The 23,372-nt window shown below is 33.1% G+C and overlaps 1 protein-coding gene across 2 annotated transcripts; it reads right to left on the bottom strand.

The window, feature by feature from the left end:
* Window positions 1-1,056: 1,056 nt before the first annotated feature.
* On the bottom strand, window positions 1,057-21,852 carry LOC143914987 (galactosylgalactosylxylosylprotein 3-beta-glucuronosyltransferase I-like). Of its 2 annotated transcripts, none has more exons than XM_077435446.1 (6): window positions 21,501-21,852; window positions 8,473-8,577; window positions 8,221-8,380; window positions 3,765-3,914; window positions 3,462-3,689; window positions 1,057-2,005 (listed from the first exon to the last, which is right to left on the bottom strand). In XM_077435446.1, exons 1-6 carry the CDS (start codon window positions 21,719-21,721, stop codon window positions 1,835-1,837), a joined length of 1,035 nt encoding a protein of 344 aa, XP_077291572.1. In that variant the 5' UTR covers window positions 21,722-21,852; the 3' UTR covers window positions 1,057-1,834. The 2 variants fall into 2 exon arrangements, with proteins under 2 accessions (XP_077291572.1, XP_077291573.1); XM_077435447.1 differs by having other exon boundaries at window positions 3,765-3,896.
* Window positions 21,853-23,372: the final 1,520 nt, after the last annotated feature.

Raw genomic sequence — 23,372 nt, 5'->3', positions numbered from 1 at the left:
ATATATATATATATATATATATATATATATATATATATATATATATTACACTATATAAAGAATTCATTCAAAAAAGACCTGCACACAGATAAAACTTTAAACATATAAAATAAAAACATTTTAATGATAGTTTTTTAATGTAACGGCGTGACTATGCTAATTTAAATTAAACTTGCCGACCTGCTACAGACCAAATTTTAACATGGATAAGACAAAGACGGTAGCGACAAAATTGTTTGTATGTCATTGTTATGTAATGTAATGTGAGTATTAAACTCTAATTATTATTTAAACCATCATTTAATAACATTAGATCTTGTGTAGAAAGAACACTTAATATATTCGACAATTCTAAAGTCATCTGCTTTCCATTAACGGCTTATCGGAAGAATTAGTACACACATACGTATGTATACAGCTATTTGACAAAACTAATAAAAAAAGAGCAAGATTTGATCATACTATACACACATATACACTTTTAAATATTGCATTAACCCTGTATGCTACTAAACGAATCGAGGGAATTTCCATAATATAAGACGATCAAACTTTCAAAAGTAGTTAAAACGTGCTTCGTAATGTATAATATATATTTTAAATATTGAAAGTTACTTATAGACATCAATGGTGCTCATATGTTACTAATTGCAATTTAGAATCGTAATTAATTTGTACTTCAGAACGGTAAATCAACGTGACGTATTACATATATACAAAATATTGTCGTCTTCCTCGGTTACATCATTATGCGAATATTTTTAAATATAGATTAAGTATCAGCAAAATTGAGCCAATGTATCTCACACGCCCGGAAATTAAGAGAAATCACTACGGAATATTTACAGATCAAGTATTGGGCAATCAATATTGTTATGGAGTATCTGTATAATATTATATATGTATATATATAAAAAATTAAGCACCTATAAAGTAGTACAAAACAAACATTGGAAGAAAATTATGGTGTTTTGTTACTATACATATTATATTATAATAGTTTCAATCATTGAATTAGTAAAAAGATTAACATATGTGAACACTAGTTTTTTTTTTGAAAACAGAAATAAAGAGAAAGCAAACTGAGAAATTCACGTTCGTCCCTTCAAATCAACTACACATGAATTTTCAATCTATTTTAGATGCATAACTGTTTTTCCAAATTTCACAAGTAAAACCACTACAATAAAAATAAATTAAATCGATACTTGAAGTGTAAATAAAAGCTTCCAAATGCTAAAAAAATACCTAAAAAACATTTAGGTTAAAAAATCTATATAAGAATGAATTATTTCTTGAAATCGTCCATGTATAAAACTGAATACGATAAAAATATGTATTTAAAAGAGCGTTTTGAATCCAAAAATGAATTAATATAGCTGCAAGTTTCCCGACGTGCTAAATTCCAAGTGGAACCATTATGACGGATTCATCATTGAAAATGAAAATTGGAATAGTTGGTGAACTTCATGAAACTGTGGGATAGTATAGAAATATACATAGTTTGAAAACCTATGCTTTAGTATAGTCGTTAAGCTGAATCATCAAGTTGTACTTATTGCTAGTGTGCGCACATTTCAAACGGCAATGTTAGAGAGCACCCGTTTTGTAAGCAAAATTGTATAAACCTTCAATTTTTTGAATTGCCGTAAGATGGTTGATTCTCTTTACATATTACGTATGGAATAACAAGTTACACGTTAAGTATTGTAAATATAAATACACAGTATGGTTATTTATGTACAGTCTTGATTTATGCTAGAGTGGAAGAAGAGTGATTTTTTTTTTTGTTTATAACATTGGAACAGACTTAGACTCCCCCTATGAGAACATTTCAAACTTCTAAACCGTCGTTTGAACCTTTAGGATTTTTGGCACGTAATTTGTTTTCTTCGTTCATTTTAGGTTTTTCTGTCCTTGTATGCCAGACATACACTTTGGTACACTTGTCTGCTAACGGTTCCAATTCATCCTTAGTAATCAGTTGTCTAAGAATCTCACTCTCCTGAAAAATAAAACAGCATTATTTTTATATTTCACCATGATGCCATTATGGGTTGCCCCTGAGCGACACCTATGATATTAAACTTGTACATGCATATATAAATTTATGGATTATAAATAATAAAAAGGATGGTTTTGCCATTTTACCAACCATTTCAACAATTAAATTAGATAAATTGGCAATATCTGATAGGAAACGATCGACTTGGGATCACAAATATACAAGTCTAACCAGCAGCACTGCAGAAATACTTCGAATAAATTATTTTTAATCGAGGTCAACCCACGGCTCAAACCTGGGAACCTCTTGGTCGTTAGCATTAACCTAACCACCGAGATATACTGTAATGAAGGCGTCTCCAACACGCTCTCATTCGTCTGTTTTGGGTAACTCCCATCCATCTCGTCCCACACCTTTTTACATTCTCTTGGGTACCATTTCAGCTCTTCTTTCGTCCATATATCTGCTCTTCTAGCTATGTGACCCACCCACTACCATTTCAATTTCTTTACTCTCACCATTTCATCAACCACCTTTGTCATACTTCTAGCCCACGTATTCCGTTTTCTATCTCTCCTCGTTATGCCAATCATATAGCGTTCTATACACTTGAACGCATTGAACTTTATTATTATTTTTTAATTTATACCGAGAAGGTCTAAAAGGTAACCCCAAAATGCGCCTTCTTGCCCAGAAAAATTGTACATTTGGTACAAGTATTAATAGTATTAAACAAAGTAAATACATATCAATAAACACCGACAAAGACATCTATGGGTAAATTTGTAGCATTTTTAAACAATTCAGCAAAATTCGAGATTGCTGAAATTTGCCAATTTATTGCAACCGTTTCCATGAAAATCAGATAAATTGGCAAACTCTGATAGGAAACGATCGACCAGGAATCAAAAATCAAAGGTCTGGCCGGCAGAAACCAGCGGGATTTGAACCCGTGACCACTTTGTTCAAAGCATTATATGCTAACCCTAGTCTATTCTGCTGCAGTGCCGGCCTTACACCCGATGGCACCCTCGGGCAATTTTTTCTAAACACCCTTAGAAAGAACTTTCGCCTTTGGCGCTCTAATCTAAAATTTTGAATGACTTTTAGCGCTCTAATTTTAAATTTTAAAGCGCCTTTGGCGTATCGTTCGGGGCCCTAACTTATTTGGCGCCCTCGGGCGCCGCCCGACCTAGCCCCCCCCCCCCCCCCCTAAAACCGGCAATGTTCTGCTGGCAAATTTTATGCAGCATTCCAGCGTTCAATGCCCAAGTTTAGGCATCCATACCCCATCACTGGCAAAACACATTGATCGAAGATCTTTTTCTTCAGGTACAGAGGCATTATTTTAGATTTGAAAACGGCTTTCGTTCACCCAAATGCACTCCATGCTAATTTCATAAGTCTCTATATCTAATTGGTGCATATACTTTATTTAAAAAATAGTCAATTATACCTGATATCCAGCTTGAACTTTGTGTGTGAATACAGCATTAGGATGTTTCTTCAACAAATGTAAATTAATAGCAAATCCGGCCATGTCGATGGGAAAAGGACGCTCAGGTCTCCAAACGCTATTGAATCCTAGTACCTTAGTACCGGAAGAATCCACCAACGGCCTCTCCACCATCATACCGCCGACCAATCCGACCGGCCAAACGCCGACTTTACGCACCAGCCGCATCTGAAAATTTGACAAATTCACATCAGACGTATGCCAAAACATCACACAGCGAAATAAAAACGTATATAAACAAACCTCTTCGAATATTTGCAAAGAGTATGTGTTGTCGTCGTCCATAAAGAAAACCACGCCGTTGAGTTGATCGTCGTTGTGGAGATTTTTCCGCAACCAATCCAGACCTGCGTTCCTTTGCTCCACGCCTCGTGCCTTCATCCAATGAGGTTCCTTTAGTTTTATCGTTATAACAGCAGACGACACAATAAAACCCGGAGAGGTGGTGGTAGGGGTTTGGGAAAATGAAAAACATAATTTATGCTTCAAACGAGCTAACACACTACATAACGTAAAATGATATTGTTGCGTGTGGAGCGGGTTCGGGAATCCAATGAAAAACAAAACGTAACATTTAGCAACGTTTGCTGAGCAAATCGCCCGCCACCGACGCTACAATACAATTAGTTCAAAAAACAAAAACTTAAAAAATACTAAAGCCATTGATTAATTCAAATGCAAAAAATCTGTTGCTTTATAAAACAAAACAATAAGAAAACAAACAAATATGCAAAAAATGTAAAATGTTTTCGGTTGCTTTGAGAGCACTTTGTGAAATGAAACATGTGAAATAGAATGTGTAAAGAAATGTCAACTTGCATAGTATAAATAAACTAAAATGCACAATGTGTGATGAGTTTGGGAGTGGGTTAATATATTGTGGTATTAATTCGTCTGTGTTCTTTTAACACATCTCATGCTCACAATTTCATATACAACTAATGACGGTGGATTAGAAAGTGAGAAAATTCAAACGCAAAATACTGTTAGCCATTAAATTCAATGTTTAAAAACATTGCGTTAATAATATTGTTGTTTGTAAAAGCCAAGCATCATAAATATACCGATGAAAATCACTTAAGCACTTTTTTATGATCAATAACACTGAGCAACAAAAAATCATGTTTTTTTATACCTGAGCGGACATTAATCAATCTTTACTAAGCTTGAACGACTGAATTCGAATATGACAATGTTTTTTAGTATTTTGCTCTCCTTTAAGAGATTATGCGTTAAAAAAGGGCAATTTTTACAGATTTTTGGCTTTTGCAGTCTATAATTTAGAATCAAGTATTGCTGTGCCGAAATTAAGTATTGGAATCAATAGTTAGATGTTTTGTCTATTGATTGTGATAAAAAACCAATCATTATAAACTTGGTTAAGTGAAAAATTATCGAAATAAGTTAATAATATTACGAAAAAAATATATTTTTGACTTAAAATTCACTACACAATTAATTATACGTATTTTAAAGCAATAAAAAATCACAATCAATAGAAAAAACATCTGCCTATGGATTCCAATACTCACTTTTGGCACAGCAATACTAGATTTTGAGTTAAAGATTGCAAAAGCCAAAATCTGTGAAAGTTACCCTTTCTTTTAAACGCCTATGTATATCTCATAAACGAAAAGAAGCCAACAAAATGCATTGTCATATTCGAATTTATTGGGTCAAACTTAGTATAGATTGATTCATCTCCGCTCCAGTAATTTTTATTGTAACTCAGTGTAATCAAGACTTGTTTTAGTATATCTACATATAATATATGTATGTACATATACAAGTTTCAATAAATTGATATTAAAAAAAACAACTCGAAATGACTTGTTTTTATGGTTCTTAAAAAATGTGTAATAATATCTAAAATCCATATTTCCCAGAATGCAATTCGATAAAAAGAAATAAAAAAGTAGAATCATATGAAAGTGCTTTACATGATAAAACAAAACCGAATATGCCAGCTGTAATTAAAATTAAAAAAAAAAAACAGTCGAAAGTAATTAGCTAAATTTTCCAAACTTTCTTTGCACTCCCTCTAATAAAAAAAATACTTAAAAAATTGATACAAATGTATAAAGGTTGCCACATGTTCCAGAATAGAAGTTCCTGGTTCAGAATTTATGTAAGAAAACACTCAAAAGTGCAGCATGGGACGCATAGGTGGTCATCAGCTGAGTGATGTATCTTCATGTCATTATTAATTCGTACGACCTTATTATTTCGACAAGTTTCTTTTACATTTCTTCAAATATAGTAATCACCGTTATAGATCACTGTCAAACCTATGTCTATACAATGATAAAATATCACCAAAAACTTTCCATGGGGCGAAGTTTGCAAAGAGACGCGACAGTACAGATTTGGCCTACCAGTAGCTTTTTTTTTAACTATCTGAAGAAGAAAAAAAACACGTGCCGCGTACCTCTCTGTGTACCTTTAGATAAGTACATAGTATCTAGAATTGAGAGGGAGTTACTTACCAATTCTGTAACACATTTATTAAAATGTCGAGTGTAATTCTTACAACCGACTTTAACCAGATAGATCTTATCTAGGACACAAATTGTCACGGAATTAGAAGAAGTTGAAATCATATGAAAAGCAGATTCTATATGTTCCAGAATTACATATATGTATTAAAAACAGATGGCAACCCTAGTATACATTCACATGCACACTTTATATATTGGTGAGCAAACTGAGATGTGTTAGCAAAATATGTTTATCAAATACTTAATATTAGCATTAGTAGAGTATAAAAGTATGATTGTTAGTATGTCAAGTTTCAAATGAAGCATGTCAGCTCAATTCTAGATGCAAGATGTAAAAGTGATTCAGTAGAGAGAAGGAAGGTATAAGAATGGTGTAGGATGTCGTATCAACCCATATAAAATTCCTGACATTTTTAAATCAATATTTACAGTATTCCACAATTTCAATTTCTCTTTCTTCAATTTTATGAATGAAAAGTGATAACTATGTATGTTATTTCATAAACTTGAACTTGTGTGGATTTCTTATCTTCTATGTAAAACATTACTATAAATTTTTTTAAGGCGGATAACATAACTTGAATAACAACTTATGTACATATTAGGGATTCCAATATCAGTAGTATCTAAACCCACACTATAGGCAAAATTCGACCTTTAGCATTATCAGTAGTATGGAAAGTAATTTGATTATAAATTTATGATAAATGTATCATAAATTTATAATCAAAGATAAAATATTCTGAAAATTAACGAAGTACTTATTCTTGACGCTTCCGAATACATATGTATATTGATTCATAACCGACTGTTAACAGTGACTTTTTCGGAAACCTATTTTTTTCACTTGAAAATTATTTGAATAATTATATTTAGTATATAAAAGCTAAAACGATCTCTTCCACACAAAAATTCTTCGAAGCATGGGGCACGCAAAATTTATTTATTTTCTTTTTGACACTCTTACTAATTGGTGATTCGCGTGATGTGACACTCAACACGTTATTTGGTAATTAAGAAAGTAATTAATTAAAATAATTTAATTGATTAAAATAATGAAGTTAAGTAATTGATTAAAATAATTAATTTAAGAGTGAGGCTAAATTCGTCTCTGGACATTTCATCGCATGACGATTCCATCACGGTGGCTTTTTACAAACCTCCTTTACGTTTCAATTACGATTACAATTCAGGAAAAAATTTGCCTCTTATCCGATCGTTTTCATACTTTGCCATATTGCTTATTTTGGTCATAAATATAAGTAAATGGATCCTCCGCCGTTACGATAGAGATAAAATATCGTTTAAGACGCGTTTGAAGATTGCAAATTCGAAATCTGGGTGACGTCTATGTAGTCGTTAGTTTTATACATACATAGATGGCGTTAGTAAAATAAAATTATTGGTATTTTTATTCAAAATAATAATTTATATATCTTAATATTATAAACAAAACTAAAAGAGTTTTATTTTTAAAAAACTTTTTTTTACAATGCTATTTTTCTTTATGATATTGATGACTATTATTATCATTGGGACAACTCACTGACAAATTTCATGCAAATATTTACTATCCACAATCTTTCATTTTTATGTTGACTGAACTTTTTGAAATGTATATTGAAACCGTTATTCAAATATTCGGAGCAATGATTTTTTTAATCATACATATGTAGTTAGATTTTTTTAATAAAATTAATTAAAAATTTTTGGCTTTCTTTTATCAACAAAACAATATGTATATTGTATATATTGTTTGAAATTTTTATTCCCGTATAGTAAAATCAAAAATATAGTTGCATGAAATCTGTAGGTGAGTTTTTCCAGTGATGAAATGTCCTAGAATCAGTTCAATTATTTAATGATTAATTTACAATCAATTAATTAATATTTTATTGGTAATTAATTGATTATTTTTGTACTAATTGTTTAAATAAATCAATAATAATATTACCGGGAGAGGAAAAATGAAATCGGTTACAATTTTTGGAATCCCCATTATATACATATGTGTATATATTTTACAACCCCAGAGAATTTGAAAGTAATCAATCGTATTTGTATTTTATGTATGCAGTTATATTCATAGACTGTTTACCAAAATCATCAATGGAACAACGGCTCTGGCAACCAGTGTAAAGAAATAAATTTTTTGCACAACATTTATTATTTTATTTAATAGTAAAATCGAGGCAACTCACAGTTGGCTTCAGCTGTTTGTTTTTTTTAGTCCTAGCTACTAAATGAGTATATTCTAGATTGGTCTGCAACAGAAAACTCTCGACTAAAGGCGTCTTCGTGTCCGAATCCTCGACGACAATCCAATGGAAGTTATCTAACCACATCAACGTCTGTGCAAGCCTAAAAATACAAAATCAATACACAAAGCGATTATGATACATAATACATGAGGATTACGGGGAAGTCAATTGAAGTGTATAAAAAATACACACCTGGTGAGTTCGGCTTTCTGCACGGGTCTGGTGTAAGTGGGTGTGATGGCATATATCATAGGCAAATCGGGGTCGTGTTGACGTTCCCTCGGAACACAGCCACTTCTGTTCAACAGATAAAAAGCGAATATGAGTGAGACGATGACGAAGAGGATGAGCAACGGCCGTCTCCACGGACGACTAAATCCACCCATGATCAGGTGTCCAATAGCACATATGTACAAATATCGCTGAATACTACGAAAAATTCGAGGACAGCAAACGCACGAAGCACTTGAGCGATCGACAACATTTTACATTTTTAGTTTGCTTAGTTGAGTGGTGTGACCTCCATATCTAAAAATTCTCTCTTCCCCCTGTTAAAAAAAACTTATTTCAAGTCACTATTCTGGTCTTTATCTCACTTTCACACATGTTCTACTCAGTACATATATCAAATAAGTTAAGCCCAAATCAAACGGAAGAAATGTTCAATATAAAAATAATATTATTGCTATTGTAAAACAAACCAGTGTTGTACCTGATGAAATATCATCGCATGGGTGTTGGCTTATTAAGTTATTAAATAATAAAAAATTAAAATAAATGTATCGGTTCTGTGTTTGATCTGCACGCGGTCGAATTTTTTTTAAATACCTATTAAATATATTTTATTTAATATTTATATTTATTTAATATGAAAAAAATGGTAAAAACTACCTGCCTACATACATATAAACAATATAAAACACCAATAGAACAATTAATAAATTAAATAATCTTTCAATAGATGGTGCTAAATGCTCAGAGACTTGCCTAGAGGAAACATTGGTAGCAAACAGTATATATATATATATATATATAACCAGCAGCATAGACTAGTGGTTAGCATATCTTGCTATGGTCAGTGTGGTTATGAGTTCGAGTCACACTGGTTGCTGCTGGCCAGACCTTGGTTTATAACCAGGTCAGTCGTTTCTTATCAGAGTTTGCCAATTTTTCTGATTTTCATTGAGACGATTCCTACAAAATTGACTTTCCCTCCCCATTTCTCTCGCGAAATCTTGAGTTATTGTGTTATATCTCAGGATTCGCCGGGTTTCTCTCCATAGATTTCTCTGTGGATGTTTATTGTATAAAATTTGTATTGTATAAAAATTTTTATTGATCGTATTATATACGATGTTTGCAATGTCTGACCATAGATGTCATGTATGGTATCGAATTATGTATTCACAGTATTATCGCTGTGACGTACATATGCATATCGAATCGAAACGACTATTATATAGTACGACGAGCGTTATCGCAGACACACAGACAGAATAGCGATATTATATTTGAAAAAAAAATTTAGCTAGTAAAAACTTTTATTTATAAAATGTTAAGGCGGTTACTAATAAATTTTACTCTTTTGGAATGATTGTTTACCGCTGAATAAGATAGAAGAGAGTGATTTTTATCTAGCATGTGGCACTTTTTCAAACGTGAATATTAGATGGTTTGGTATGTGAAATCAAAAACGTTCCGTCATCACTAACTTATCTAATCTAAGAACCCAACCCAATCTAGATTGATCAGTGAGAACATATGTAGTTTCCCCAGATACCAGCTGCTGTCAGTGCTTTGGTAATGACAGTTATATGGGTCAATATATGGTGGGAGTGTACATGTCTCGAAGAAAAAATAATTTCATAAAGCTATCCCAATTTTTCACTGACATTTACACAATGCTATTCCACTGACTAGAGATTTTCCTATGCTTTTTACTAAACACCACTAAACATTTTAGAATTTAACATATGTATAGCCAGCAGTGGTTGCGTTAATGCTAACCAGAGGTTCCCGGGTTCAAGTCCTATTTATTCGGAAGTATTTTCACAGTGCTGCTGGTCAGACTTGGATATTTTTGTCTCCAAGTCGATCGTTTCCCACCAGAGTTCGTCAATTTATCTGATCTCATTGGTTTCAAGCTTCCTGATCAAATTGGCAAAACCATCCTACCCACTAAATTACCACTATTTGAATATGATTTAAAATTTATAATCTAAAATTGAAATATGTACATGTTTAATACCATATGTATCGCTCAGAGGCAGCCCGTAATAGCATCATGGTAAAATATAAATTTTAAAATATATACATACATATGTATATACAATCTCCTCTCAATTTCACAAACAACAGACCATACAAAACAGTACATTAAATCAGAAACATATGCTTCAATATCAACACCTCCACATTTATACACTGATGATGATAGCATGATAGTACAATCACTACCGGTATTATGTTCCGATGAACGTTTCGAAATGTACGGCTACCTATCATCGTTCAAACATCCGACATTGACCTCCATGCATTGACTCGGCTATTTTACGTCACTTTTTTTCGACAAGACACGAAGTTATGTGGTAAGCCAACTGTGGATGGCGAGCCGAATTCGATAACATTTTCTATAATATATATTAGAAGATATAAGAAATGTACGATTGAATCTTCAACTGGTACAGCGAAAAGTATGTTGCTAAAAGTTGCAAGAAACCTTTGAAGGCAATTAAATGGGTTTAGTAATGTTGACGAAATGTTTATAATTGTAGCAGTGATTCAGTAGAAGCCACGAGGGCAATTTTGCCATTTGAAAATTCCGGTTTCTACAAAAAATAAAAAAAAACCTGCAGAAATACATAATTGAATCATCATTTTTTCACTACGTAAAATATACATATATAAAACAATAAAACCAAAGCGTTTCAGTATGGAGTCACCGTAATGCGAAACGTTTTCTAATTCTAATCTCGGATACAATTTGCATTGCAAATCTTACTGACTATAACCTCAGTTTACGTATTTCCAATGTATAATATAATGCTATAAAGATGTATTTTGCTCTACCATCCAGTGCGAGACTGCAAATAATACAACTTTTGAACTTTAAACGCGCATTAAGGCGCAGACACACTGAATGGTATGGTACGGCACGGCATGCCTAGGCAGACTCCAGCTGTGATGGGCGTATCCTCACGTAATTGTAAATTCGTATGTTTCTAAAAATATGGGAATCTTCGATTTTCGACATTTCTTCGAATGTGAGAATCACCGTCAGCGATCACTGTCAATACCAATGGCGGCTGGTGAGCAATTACATTGGGAGTTTACTAGTTCCAAAAATGGAGACGAAAAAAAGGACCGTGTCACAAGCAAAGGCGATAATTTACTACCTGAAAGACAATGCAATAAGAGACGACTAGGGATCCGATATTTTCGGAACCGATCGTAAAAAATCGTAACTTTGAAGGTCTGAAATATGCATATCCGTTTCACGTGTCGAAAACACTATTTCTTTCATTGATTTTTATATGGATAAATTTTTCTATAAAACGCAACAGGCGACAAGAGGAAAAGCATGTTCCTCTTGTTCCTGTTGTATCCTGCTCGCGCAAATTAAGTGAGTATGTACCGTTTACCATGCACCTTTTTTTTTTGGTCTTTCGACTTAAGATCTTTCGATTTTCGATCTTTGCCTTCCGATATTTGCGTTTTCTGTCATTTAACATTCTGTCTCGTCACGGAGACCGTATCCTAATATATGATTCATCAGTGAAGAATACGCAAACTTTTTAAAAATATCCACTCATTGTTTGTGATTTTCGATCGTGATATCCACAAGCTCCATAATCTGAGGTGTAGTTAACGGCTCTTCTCAAATTTTCTCTGGAAACGGCATTTCAAAGTGCATCGACGACAGAGCAGCCAAGATCCGACCTGATTTGACTAGTCTACCGTATAGGAGATCTTCCTATTCCTCATTTTCACCAACCACAAAAAGCCTTTCCAGGCTACTGTCGTCTCTTCTCGCCACGTGTCCAAAAAACTGGAGAATTCGTCGCAAACATATTTTTGAGAGACGATCTTTAATATGAAAATCCTTCAAAAGTGAAATATTGGTACGCTTTGCCGTCAAAGGGATAAATATAGTATATTGATTTAATTTTACTAATTTTGACTATAGGGTTCACTGTGCCAGCGCTCCGTAGAACAAGCTGGTCAATACAAGGATAAAATATCACCGAAAAGACTCCAGGGGGTGAGTTTTAGCCTGGATCGCCATAGCATAGATCAGGCGTGCTAGCGTTTTTTATTACATGTGCAAAGCTATATGAAAAAAAAATCACGTGCCTAGTACCACTCTGTGTGCGTATGTCCTTAGATTTTGATTCTGGAATGTTCAAAATCGTTACATAAAAACTTGAAATATAAAAATTGTCAATAAAAAAGGCAATATACTGTTTTTTTATCATTATCAAATTTTGAAATCGTACAAAAGCAATTCATAATTATGCAAATGTTTGATGCCATTAAACAAATAACATCCATATCTAAATTCTAAAATATTTAGCGCACAATGTTTACTAACAAAGTACAATAAATAATAAATACAGTAGTAACAATTTTTTGTACTAACTACTAGATAGTTCAATGCACTCGAAATCAGCCAGCATAGCGGCATATTTGCTAAACTGAAGATAATAAACACAAATGACTGTGTGTGTGTGTGTATGTGTAAAGTATGACAGTATGATTGGCATGCGGAGAATAACCATGAGCTCTTTACGCCCGGAGACTACTAAACTACACTTATCCCATATACAGAAAACTTCACAAATATATATTTCGAGATGAAATATTTTGCCACCTAATTTACCAAACGCCGAAATATTATAAATGAATTCAAACATTACTGTGAAATTCAAGGACGAATAGTCATATTCATTTCCTGCACGTGTCGGCCACATTTGACAAACAATGTATTATATGTATGATTCTAAGCATTTAAGTTACATATTTAACTTTAAAATACATCTGCTACAAACAGTCAAGTAGCCTTACATACAAAAGTATCCCAAATGAACTTACAACAGACTGAAAATGTATGCAAAACTTGGTAAAATTTCAACGGAAACTAAAAAATGATGCACACATTTGATAACTATAATAATCTAAATAAACAAGGTCAAATATGGTTGGTGTATATTTGGTCATGCCAGTTATCGGATTTGCGAATGTACATATGTATATATGTATATACATTCATATGTCGTACGTGTGATAAATATGTACTTTTATACATAATGAATTTTACATTAAAAATTTGTATATGCAAATATATATTTCAATTTAAATACGTATGTTCAAATTTAACTCTTCTTATGTGGACCAATTTTTGTATTCACTATCGTCGCTTGATAAATACAGTCGACAGGAAATTGTTAACAGAAACCATCTGCGATTATGCATAAAGGAAGTAGTAAATTACTAAAAACTTGTTTTTTTGTAGTTAAAAAAGCATCAGTTTTGTTAAAAATTGACTATCATACATATACGGTGATGTGTTAAATGAATGTTTAAATATTCAAACTGTTAAATTTACTGGTATGTATGGCGATTTTTTTTTAAAACAAATTTTGAATGATAGATTGTGTTGCTATGTACATATATAAAATAAACCCATATGAGTTGTTAAAAGTTATGTGTGTAATATTTAAGGCAATTCATCAATTATGACTCGAAAAAAATGATAAAAAATTAGAATAAATATCTGTGGCTTCTATGTATTTATTTTTATTTTATTTTATATACGGCCGCAAGGACCATTGAATAATAATACATAGAACAATAAAACAAAAAAACACAATATTAATATAAGAAAAGAAAAATATGAGTTTTAAAACTAATTGAATAAATAAATGAATGAATTAAAACAATAAAATAAAATGCATTTAGCATTTGTTTAAATTAGAAAAATGATGATGCAACAATTTTTTAAAACTATGTTTACTAATATTAAAAAAAAACAAATTGGCTAAATTCGTTTCCCAGTTTATGAAGTCGGGGTAACGTTGAATTTTTTTTATAACTAGTGGCATAATTTGTGATGTGGAATAAATAGTTGCATCTGGTAAATCTCCCCGGTGTATGAAAATTTATGAGGTCCACTATTTCACTACAGTCCATAACTCCGCTGAGTGCACCAAACAGACATAATAAATGTATTGTGGCAATAACGTAGTATTGATGCTAGAATACTGCATAAGATGCAGTTGACACGGATAAATGTGAAGCATAGTATGTTTGGTGTAATGAGGAGGAGCAATTGAGTGAGAAATCAAACATTGTAGAGAAAGTGAAGAGATTTGTTGGACATGTAGTTAAGCAAATGGTACCCAAGAGAATTTATAAAGTAGCAAGGTTGTGACTGTTGATATAACGAAGATAATGTAAGTGTGGAATCAAATGGATGTGTATACACATATGTATGCATCTTGAAGAGTTATGTACAGGGCTTTTTTCCCATGTAACGCGGTGGAACATCGTTCCGGCACCTTTTTGTCTTAGCATTTTTTATGTTTCAAACGAATATTCTATATAATAAAATTTGAATATAATCTTTTCCAATAAAACAAATTGACAAAAAGTGAGTTCAGGCACCTTTTTGTCTCAGCATTTTTTACGTTTTAAACGAATATTCTATTATAATATAGTTTGAATATAATCTTTTCCGATAAAAAACTTGGCGAAAAGTGAGTAACGGCACCTTTTTTTCAAAAATAAGCCCTGGTTATACATAACATAGCATAGTTATGTATCTTATACATATGTATATTCTTGAAGAGTTCTTTTCCAGCAGTATATATGTAGATTTTTAGTTGTAACATATTCCAACTAGCGTTTCGACTCGATTAGAATGGACGAAAAGGCATGAAAATTAGCCGGCATTGGATTGGCGACGAGTGATGCTTTCGGATGAATCCAAATTTAACATGTTCAGCTCTGATGGATTTCAAAATGTTTGACGCAAAGTTGGAGAAAAATATAATCAAAATTGCAATCAGAAAACAGTGAAGCATCCTCCAAGTCAAATGGTCTGGGGATGCTTTTCTTATTCTGGAATTGGTCGCATGAAGTTTGTTCAAGGATTCGTCAACGGAATAATGTATAAAAAAATTTTGGAAGAAAGTTTCATTCCATCGAAGGAAGACCACCTTTCACATTTTGATGATATTATTTTTCAAGATGACTCTGCGCCTTGTCTTAGAGATAAAACGTTAATTATCATTGTTTTTTAAAGCTTTTGAATGTCATTAATAAGATTTCGAGCAAAAAACTGAAGTATTTTCGTGACATTTCTGCAGGTACGAGACTATTTGCAGCAACTAGGAGTTTCCACACTAACTTAGCCAGGAAATAGTCCGAATTTAAATCCGATAGAAAACCTCTGGATAGCCATTAAGTGCCGGATTAATAAATATAACATAACATCTGTACACTCATTAAAAAGAACAATAGAAAAAGTGTGGTACGGTGAATTCCCGATTGAAATTCTGAGAGTTTTGATAGATTCCATGCCTACTAGAATAAAAGCTGTGATAAAAGCAAAACGAGCCGGAACCAAATATTAATTTCTTTTTTATTAATTTTTAAATAGTTTTATATGATCGAAATAAAATTAAAAATGTACATGTAAAGCGTTTTTTTAATTCCAAATATCATTCTTGCGGACATCGACACACCGTCGCTAAAATCAAATATCCATAAAACTTTTTATTCTGTAATATATTTTTAATACTTTTCTTTTTTAAATAGTGCACTACGATATCATCTACTATTTTAACGACTTTGGGTGTTGGTTTTAAGTATATTACACATTTAATGTTGAAATTTCACGCATAATCTCGTGTGAAAATTCACGCATAAGTGTTCCACTTTGGTGACCGTGACTGTATACATAGCTAATAAGATTAAGATAAGTAAGAAATCATTTTTAATACTTAAAACTCGTACATATACAAGTTCATAAGGTTTCATATTTATTTAAAAATTAAATAATATAATAATGCATTGCACAAAGATGACGACTCAAAGATGACAACGCTTTTTAGTATGACGGCCAGATGTTTAAGTATGTATGCCATGTTTATCATTTTAGTTTTTAAAGGGATTCGTTTGTGAATCAGAAAAAAATCGACCAGACCTTAGTTAGAAAACTTCTGACAAACTGAAAAAATATTTTGGTGAAGTTCTCAATGTGATCAATAGATGAATGTCGGAATAACTTAATCATACGAGAAAAAATCAATAGTAACAAAGGCACGGGCAGATAGATATTGTAACTAGAAAATGTATGTCAATATGTTTAACTATAATACAACATAATATATCTACTCAAGACAACTGATAAAGAACACAGATAATAAAATTCTCTTTGATGTAAAAACAGCTTTGGAAAAAACCACAAAACATCTGGATGCACAAAAGCACACCCACAAAAAATTAAATGCATATACCAAGTCAAATTATATACATATGTATGTAACATCCACACCATCTAGTAGGAAAATGGCTATATTTAGACGGTGACAAGTTCAACGTACAATACGAATGAAGGAAATGTATCAATTTCGAGTCCAACTTTGCTGTTTAAAATCACACTCGCATACCATATTTTACTTGGAAATAGAAATTTTCTTATCGAAGTGAATAAATGTTTTACAAATGTGCATTCAGAATATCACCCTCATGACAATGACATGAAATAACACTAATTTGAATAATATATGCAGAAAGTCGCTTTCAACTTGATAATTTTGTAATTTCAGAATATTCGTAAGCGAAACAAAAGTTATAACAAAGTTTTGAGATATGGAACAAAACCTCAATAGCCATTTGATATACATATCTAATATATAATTTCGAAAGAGACTTTTTGTTTGTTTCGTTCATAGAATCCGTGACGTTCAATTTAATAAAAAAACAAATGAATATTCAAATAAATTTAATCAAATTTTTACTATTTATTAGATTAGCCATGTTTAAGCGGTAAAACCACTAGTGTACAATACGGCTAAATTAACAGATGATAGATTGACAAAAGAAGTGCACGAATGATACCCGAGAAAATGTAAAAGGATGCAAAAAGTGCACTGGTAGAGCTATTGCATACCAATAGATAGGTCGTGAGTTCAAATCCCGGCCAAATACGCTGCTGGTTAGGTTTTGTGATGGTTAAAAAAGCACAGATCGGCCGTCTCCTGTTAGAATTTTCCAATTTTTCTAATTTAATGGTAGAGACGGATCCAATAAATCAGTGTCCTCCCCCTCAGTTCCTTGCAAATTCGAGCTATCAGCACCCCGAATTAGTTGAATCTTATCAAAGCTACCTACATAATGTATTTCCCGAAAATTTGCCGTGTCTAAAATTTGTTGATTGTCCATAGATGTCTCTATCTGTATTCCATGTACTGTTATGTTTGAAAACTTGCTAGTACTTATGTACAAAAAAATAATGTAACCATATGTGTCGCCTGGGGGGTGATTCCTGTCATGGCATATATGACATAAAAATAATCTGTTGGATGAGATGGATGAGAGTTGGCTTCCATCAAGCAGTGGATGGTGAATGGATGTAAATGATAATGACATAACAAGAAAAATGTTGTAATACTCGTGCATAATAAAGCTCAAATCACCATAATACAAATGAAACAAACCACATTCAAAGGGCGATAATAGTAATTACTGTGTCAACTGTTATCATCATCAATTTATCTCAGTAAACTGCGCTAAACATGACAGTTATTACTACAGTTCGTATGCCACACTAATAAATATTAGACTGTTCAATAAATTAAAAATAACTATGCACTATAAATATAGCAGACGTGGTAGTCATATTCGATGAAACCAATTAAGATTAATAAGTTTTGACATATGTATGTAACTACTGGGTATTTTTTTATGCAAAGCAAACCGATGAGATTTAATGGTGAAAAATAAGTGTCTGGAACAGTGAACAGGCGAACCTTTTTGAGAAGTGGTTCAAATTTCGTTAATTATTATTTTTAGAACTAGCCCGTGGGTCACTAAGTCAGTGAAGTCATTTGAAGAGGGGGGGTAAAAAGAATACTAATACAATCGGTAATCCAAAGATTTGTTAACATCAAAGTTTAACAGTCGATCCTCTAAAAAGGTTGAAGTTTTTTTTTTTACTATACTTGCACCAATTGTCGCGTCCCCTACTTTTACAAGTGAAGAGCAAAAAATGAAGATCAAAGTCAAAAATTTATATTAAGACCTGTTACATTTATGAAGTTGATGACTTTTATTACAGCTGGCATTACATTGGAAAATGTGTTTAAACCTTGCTTCGCACATATAACTTGCTGATGTATTATACAATGAAATTCAAACAGAGAATATCTAATAGTTTGCTTAAGCTGCTGAATAAAACCAATAATTTTTCCACCATTTGGGAGCACCGTCTATTGTTAAAGAAACAATTTTCTGTAAGTTGATATCCATTTCTTTAAATGTATTAAATTCTTTAAAAATGTCAAGTCCAATACACTTCCTTTCCAACGTTATTAGTAATTTATAAATTTTCACGCGTCAACAAGTGGGTCATTCAAAAACCATCACTTGTCTAGAGTATTTATTGCCCACTATTAACAAATTTGCTGTAATATTGTACAAAAAGGATTAACAAAGTTGTTGAAGTTTGTTCAGATTTTAGTAATTTTTTAAACAATGTACAAGTAATGGTGCATTGTCATTACGTCATTTACCAATGGGGTCAAGGTAAAAATAAATCACTTTTTAATCGAAAAAGCAGTGAAGGTTTGGTAATAATCTCATTTTTCAATTTTGATCTTGTGAAAATTGATTGAATTACGTTAAATAATTATTTTTAAAGTTATATTTTTCTCATGAAGCTATTACGAATTGCCCTGAGCGACACCTATGGTATTAAACTTGTACATATATAATTTTTTTAAATCATATTCAAATAGTGATGACATAGTGGATGGGATGGTTTTTGCCAATTTGATGAGGAACCGTTTCAACAATGAAATCAGATAAATTAGCAAACTATGATAGGAAACGATCGACTTGGAGTCGAAAATATCCTAGTATGACCAGCAGCACTACAGAAATACTTCCAAGGTCAACCCAGGTGGTTAGCATTAACACAACCACCGAGCTACATATATAAATTATGAACAATTAGTATACATTAGAGACTCATCTGCTGACAAATCGATGACGGCCAGTTAAATAGATTGTATTTTGCCTTCTGATAAGGAAATAATTAAAATTTTTCAACGATTAAGATAAATAAATTGACTATCAACCAAAATAGCCTAAAAAATGAATAATGAAAAATTGATAAGTATTGCAAATATACTTTTGAGCGTACTCTCCAATTATGCCGTAAGCGAAAAATTGTAATCGTTTGGATCCATTTGACAAAATTACATCCACTTATTCACACTTGCAACAATTTCCTACAATAATCGCTTGACCTTAGAGTCTTCTCTCAAAAGCCATACAACGGTGAGCAACCGTTGCAATAAACGTATGACTAATGGCAAGTATTACTTTGAATAAAATTAACATCTTTCTTCACTGCATGTATGTATACTCAGATCTGTTGACCCAAAATAGACACTACACACTAACAAACATTAATTAAACATGCACATTTTCAAAATAATAATATTCTGAAAAATAAACATTAAATTGACACACATTAGCATACATGACAATTTCATTGATCGATTATTCTAGGGCTGTGGAGTCGAATTTGGAGTAGTTAAAAATCGAGCCACTTTAGCTCTGTATTCGTTTCAAAGACGGATTTAAGAGGGGCAATCATCCCCACCTCCCCCCAAATTACATAAGATTTCGATAAACTTATTGCGTATGAGTGAATATTTAGAATTGATTCGGCACAGAGACAGTAGTATGCAGAGTTAGTGATGCCCGGGGCCAGCTCTTCGTTTGTATGCCCCTAAAAATTTACTTAATATATTGAAATAAAAGAGCAAATTTTAATACATTTTTCTTCAGCTACAGCAGTTACAGGAGTAAAAATAAATTCAGAGCTGCGGACGAAATTTTTTTTCTTTATTTATTGAAATGTTTTTTTAATTTTTATTGGCAGACATAAATTAGAAAATCCAAACTTTTATTACATTTTCTTTTTATTTGATTCCCTCCGAATCGAATGAATTTTTTGAATATGTAAAAAATAAACAAGAATACTACCGGCTAATCCTTTCCAGGTAGCATTGAAAAAAAAATGGATTCAACATGGATCGTGTAATCCGTGTCAATGTTTATAAAGATTGCTTTACACTGAAATTTCTGAATTAATAACCATAGCAGAATTTCAGTATTTTAGATTGCGAGTATTAAATTTTAACAACAATGAAGAAGACGGAACTAGTTTTGGAAAAATACATTCATTAATTGACTTATTTTATATTGTTGCAAGATACTCGAAAAAAGGATAAAACTTGAAATCCTCGAAGGGTTTGTTTGGATTAGCTACAATCTTTATACTTGCTTTCTATTGAATTTCTAAATAATTCTAGTTGGAAATGTTGGCAAAATTTTCAGCGTGGTGGGCTTTCAAAAGAAAAGACGTCAGCACTCAAAGGTTTAAAGAAACAATGGGTTGAGATAATACTAAATACGCATAAATAAATCTTGAATAGGTTATTGTTCATAAATTTGCACATAACGAAAAGAGGATATTTACATTTTAAAAATAAAGTAGGAATTAATAAAATTTCAAGCTTTTATAGAACGTAATTTTAGTTGTATGCAAATTTCTTTAATTTAAAAATAATTAATTATGTAATATAATAAAGTTTTTCTTTCCCCTCTCATCAAAATATCCACACTCCCTTTGGAAAATTTTCCATTTTCCTGTAGAGATATTCGTCCATAGAAACTAAACACATTCTTGGCATTGGTTGTTGAAATTACGACTGTGTTTTATTTACCCGGAAATGCTCTTATATACATGCATATATGTATACACGGGTGAAAAATCAATTTGACATTTTAAAACATGAAAGAAAATTCTTATCATAGAAGATATGAATAGATGACAGATTGCACAACACGAACTGTCAAAACGAACAGACAAAACATGTATTTATATTCATACAAATATATGTACATATGTAATGTGTAATGACCTGGTATGTGTGAGGGGTTGGGGTCGGGGGAGGGGCGGTAGGGCAGAGGGCGGGTCTGCGTCTGCGTCTGCGCCCCGAGTGTGAGACACCCCCGCCCCCACCCCCGAGGTGTCCGAGCATTGGAAGGAGCTGTTGGTGGAGACGAAGGCCAGCAGCGCCAGGCATAGCAGGGCCGAGTAGAGGACGAGCGTGCGCCGTCGAATGCGAATATCGGCCGTCATGCTGCCGCGGCCGCGACCACCATCACGATCACGACCTCAGCCACCCTCCCACGACCGTTCGCTACTCCGACTAAGACCACGACCACGACCGCAACCAACTCTCCCACTGACGGCAATACACCGACTGACGCAAATCGACATAAACGCAAGCTTATATATCTCAGGTGACGCACCAGCGGTATCTAACAGCGAGCATTGCGACCATATCTCGACTTGATTTATGAAAATCGGACCGTCTGTTATCGGTGAATAGACGGTCTGTGAAAGAGATGGCTGCATACGTAATGGCATAGTAAACGAGATCTTGGTGAACAAACGGGGTGAGAAAGAGATGGCCGTATACGTAATGCCTGAAGCGCTTCCTCGGTTTACGGAAAATCTGTGAACGAGTTGTCGTGTCACCATGCAAAACATATTCTGTTCAGGACTGCGGAATCGGAATCGATCAACTTTTTAAATCTGATTCAAGGTGTATGGAACCATTATAATCGTGCACAAATAAAATCTAATTGGAAACTTATGGCCATAGAAGTAGAGTGCATAGAATCGCTCTCAGCCTCCAAAAATGTTGCTACAATAACTCTGCGCGGCAGAGTTTGTTCATTGTGTAGAGATATAGCACGACTTGTGATATCACCTATTTCCCTCATAGAACTTAATCTGTACAAATGACATCATCGTGTCCTCTTCTCGTACACGAAAGTTAGCCGTGGCCGAAATACTTCGTCCAGCTTACCCATAAAGGCGATTCGACTCGCTCCAGATACGCAATCACGAGTACACGGGAAATCCCAAGGAGCTACGCAACTACGCATCAAACATCGAACACAAAGGAAGACCTCGACCCCGTCGGAATCTTCCAGAACGTGATCTCACCAGCCCAGCTACGCGTTGCTCAAGCAACACCTTTATAAACCAGTGCATCGTCCCCAGATGCCAGTGAGCTTCAGGAACTCGACCTAGCTCGTTCCAGTGAATCCTTTACCTACTTCGCTGTACATACAAATACACCTGTATTAATCGAGTAATAAAGATCCTCTTCAAAATTCAACTGAATTTCCATAGGCTGGGAAACGGTCCAAAACCTTCAACCCCCCTATAATTGTTTGCTTAACTTCGTCTCTCTCTCTCTCTCTCTCTCTCGTCCCTCTTCTGACTTTCCGTCTCTCTCTTCGATGGCTCGCTTTTAAACGATACTTTTGTTAACAATGACCATTCTATGCATTCTACTTATATGCTTATGGCACATTTGAACCAATCTTTTTCAAACCAAATTTTTGACAAGCGGGAGCAACAAAAAATACAAGAAACTACTGTGTAAAAAAAAATATTTTTGACTTTTAAAATTCGCTAGATAATTATAAGTATTTTAAAGAAATGAAATATCACAATCAATGGGAAAAGCATCTGACTATTGATTCCAATACTCATTTTGAATACAACAATACTAGATTTCGAGCTTAAGACCGCAAAAACCAAAAAACTATAAAAATTGCGCATTTTTATAAACGCTCATATCTCGTTAACAAGAGCGAACCAACAAAATTAATTATCATATTCGAATTCAGTGGGTCAAACTTAGTAAAGATTTATTAGTCTCCGCTCTGGTTATTTTTTTTGTTGCTCAGTGTTATCAAACCAAGATAAAATT

This window comes from Arctopsyche grandis, chromosome 7 (assembly GCF_051622035.1).
Source record: "Arctopsyche grandis isolate Sample6627 chromosome 7, ASM5162203v2, whole genome shotgun sequence".
Lineage (NCBI taxonomy): Eukaryota > Metazoa > Arthropoda > Insecta > Trichoptera > Hydropsychidae > Arctopsyche > Arctopsyche grandis.
The sequence above is the reverse complement of the archived record's forward strand: the minus strand, read 5'-3'. Positions and strand labels throughout refer to the sequence as shown.

Excerpts from the sequence above, each read along its gene's own strand:
- LOC143914987 (XM_077435446.1), bottom strand. The coding sequence starts at position 21,721 with ATGACGGCCGATATTCGCATTCGACGGCGCACGCTCGTCCTCTACTCG. Across the intron at positions 8,578-21,500 it reads CAACCCCTCACACATACCAG|AAGTGGCTGTGTTCCGAGGG; the intron begins GTCATTACACAT and ends TCTGTTGAACAG. Across the intron at positions 2,006-3,461 it reads AAGTTCAAGCTGGATATCAG|GAGAGTGAGATTCTTAGACA; the intron begins GTATAATTGACT and ends TTTATTTTTCAG.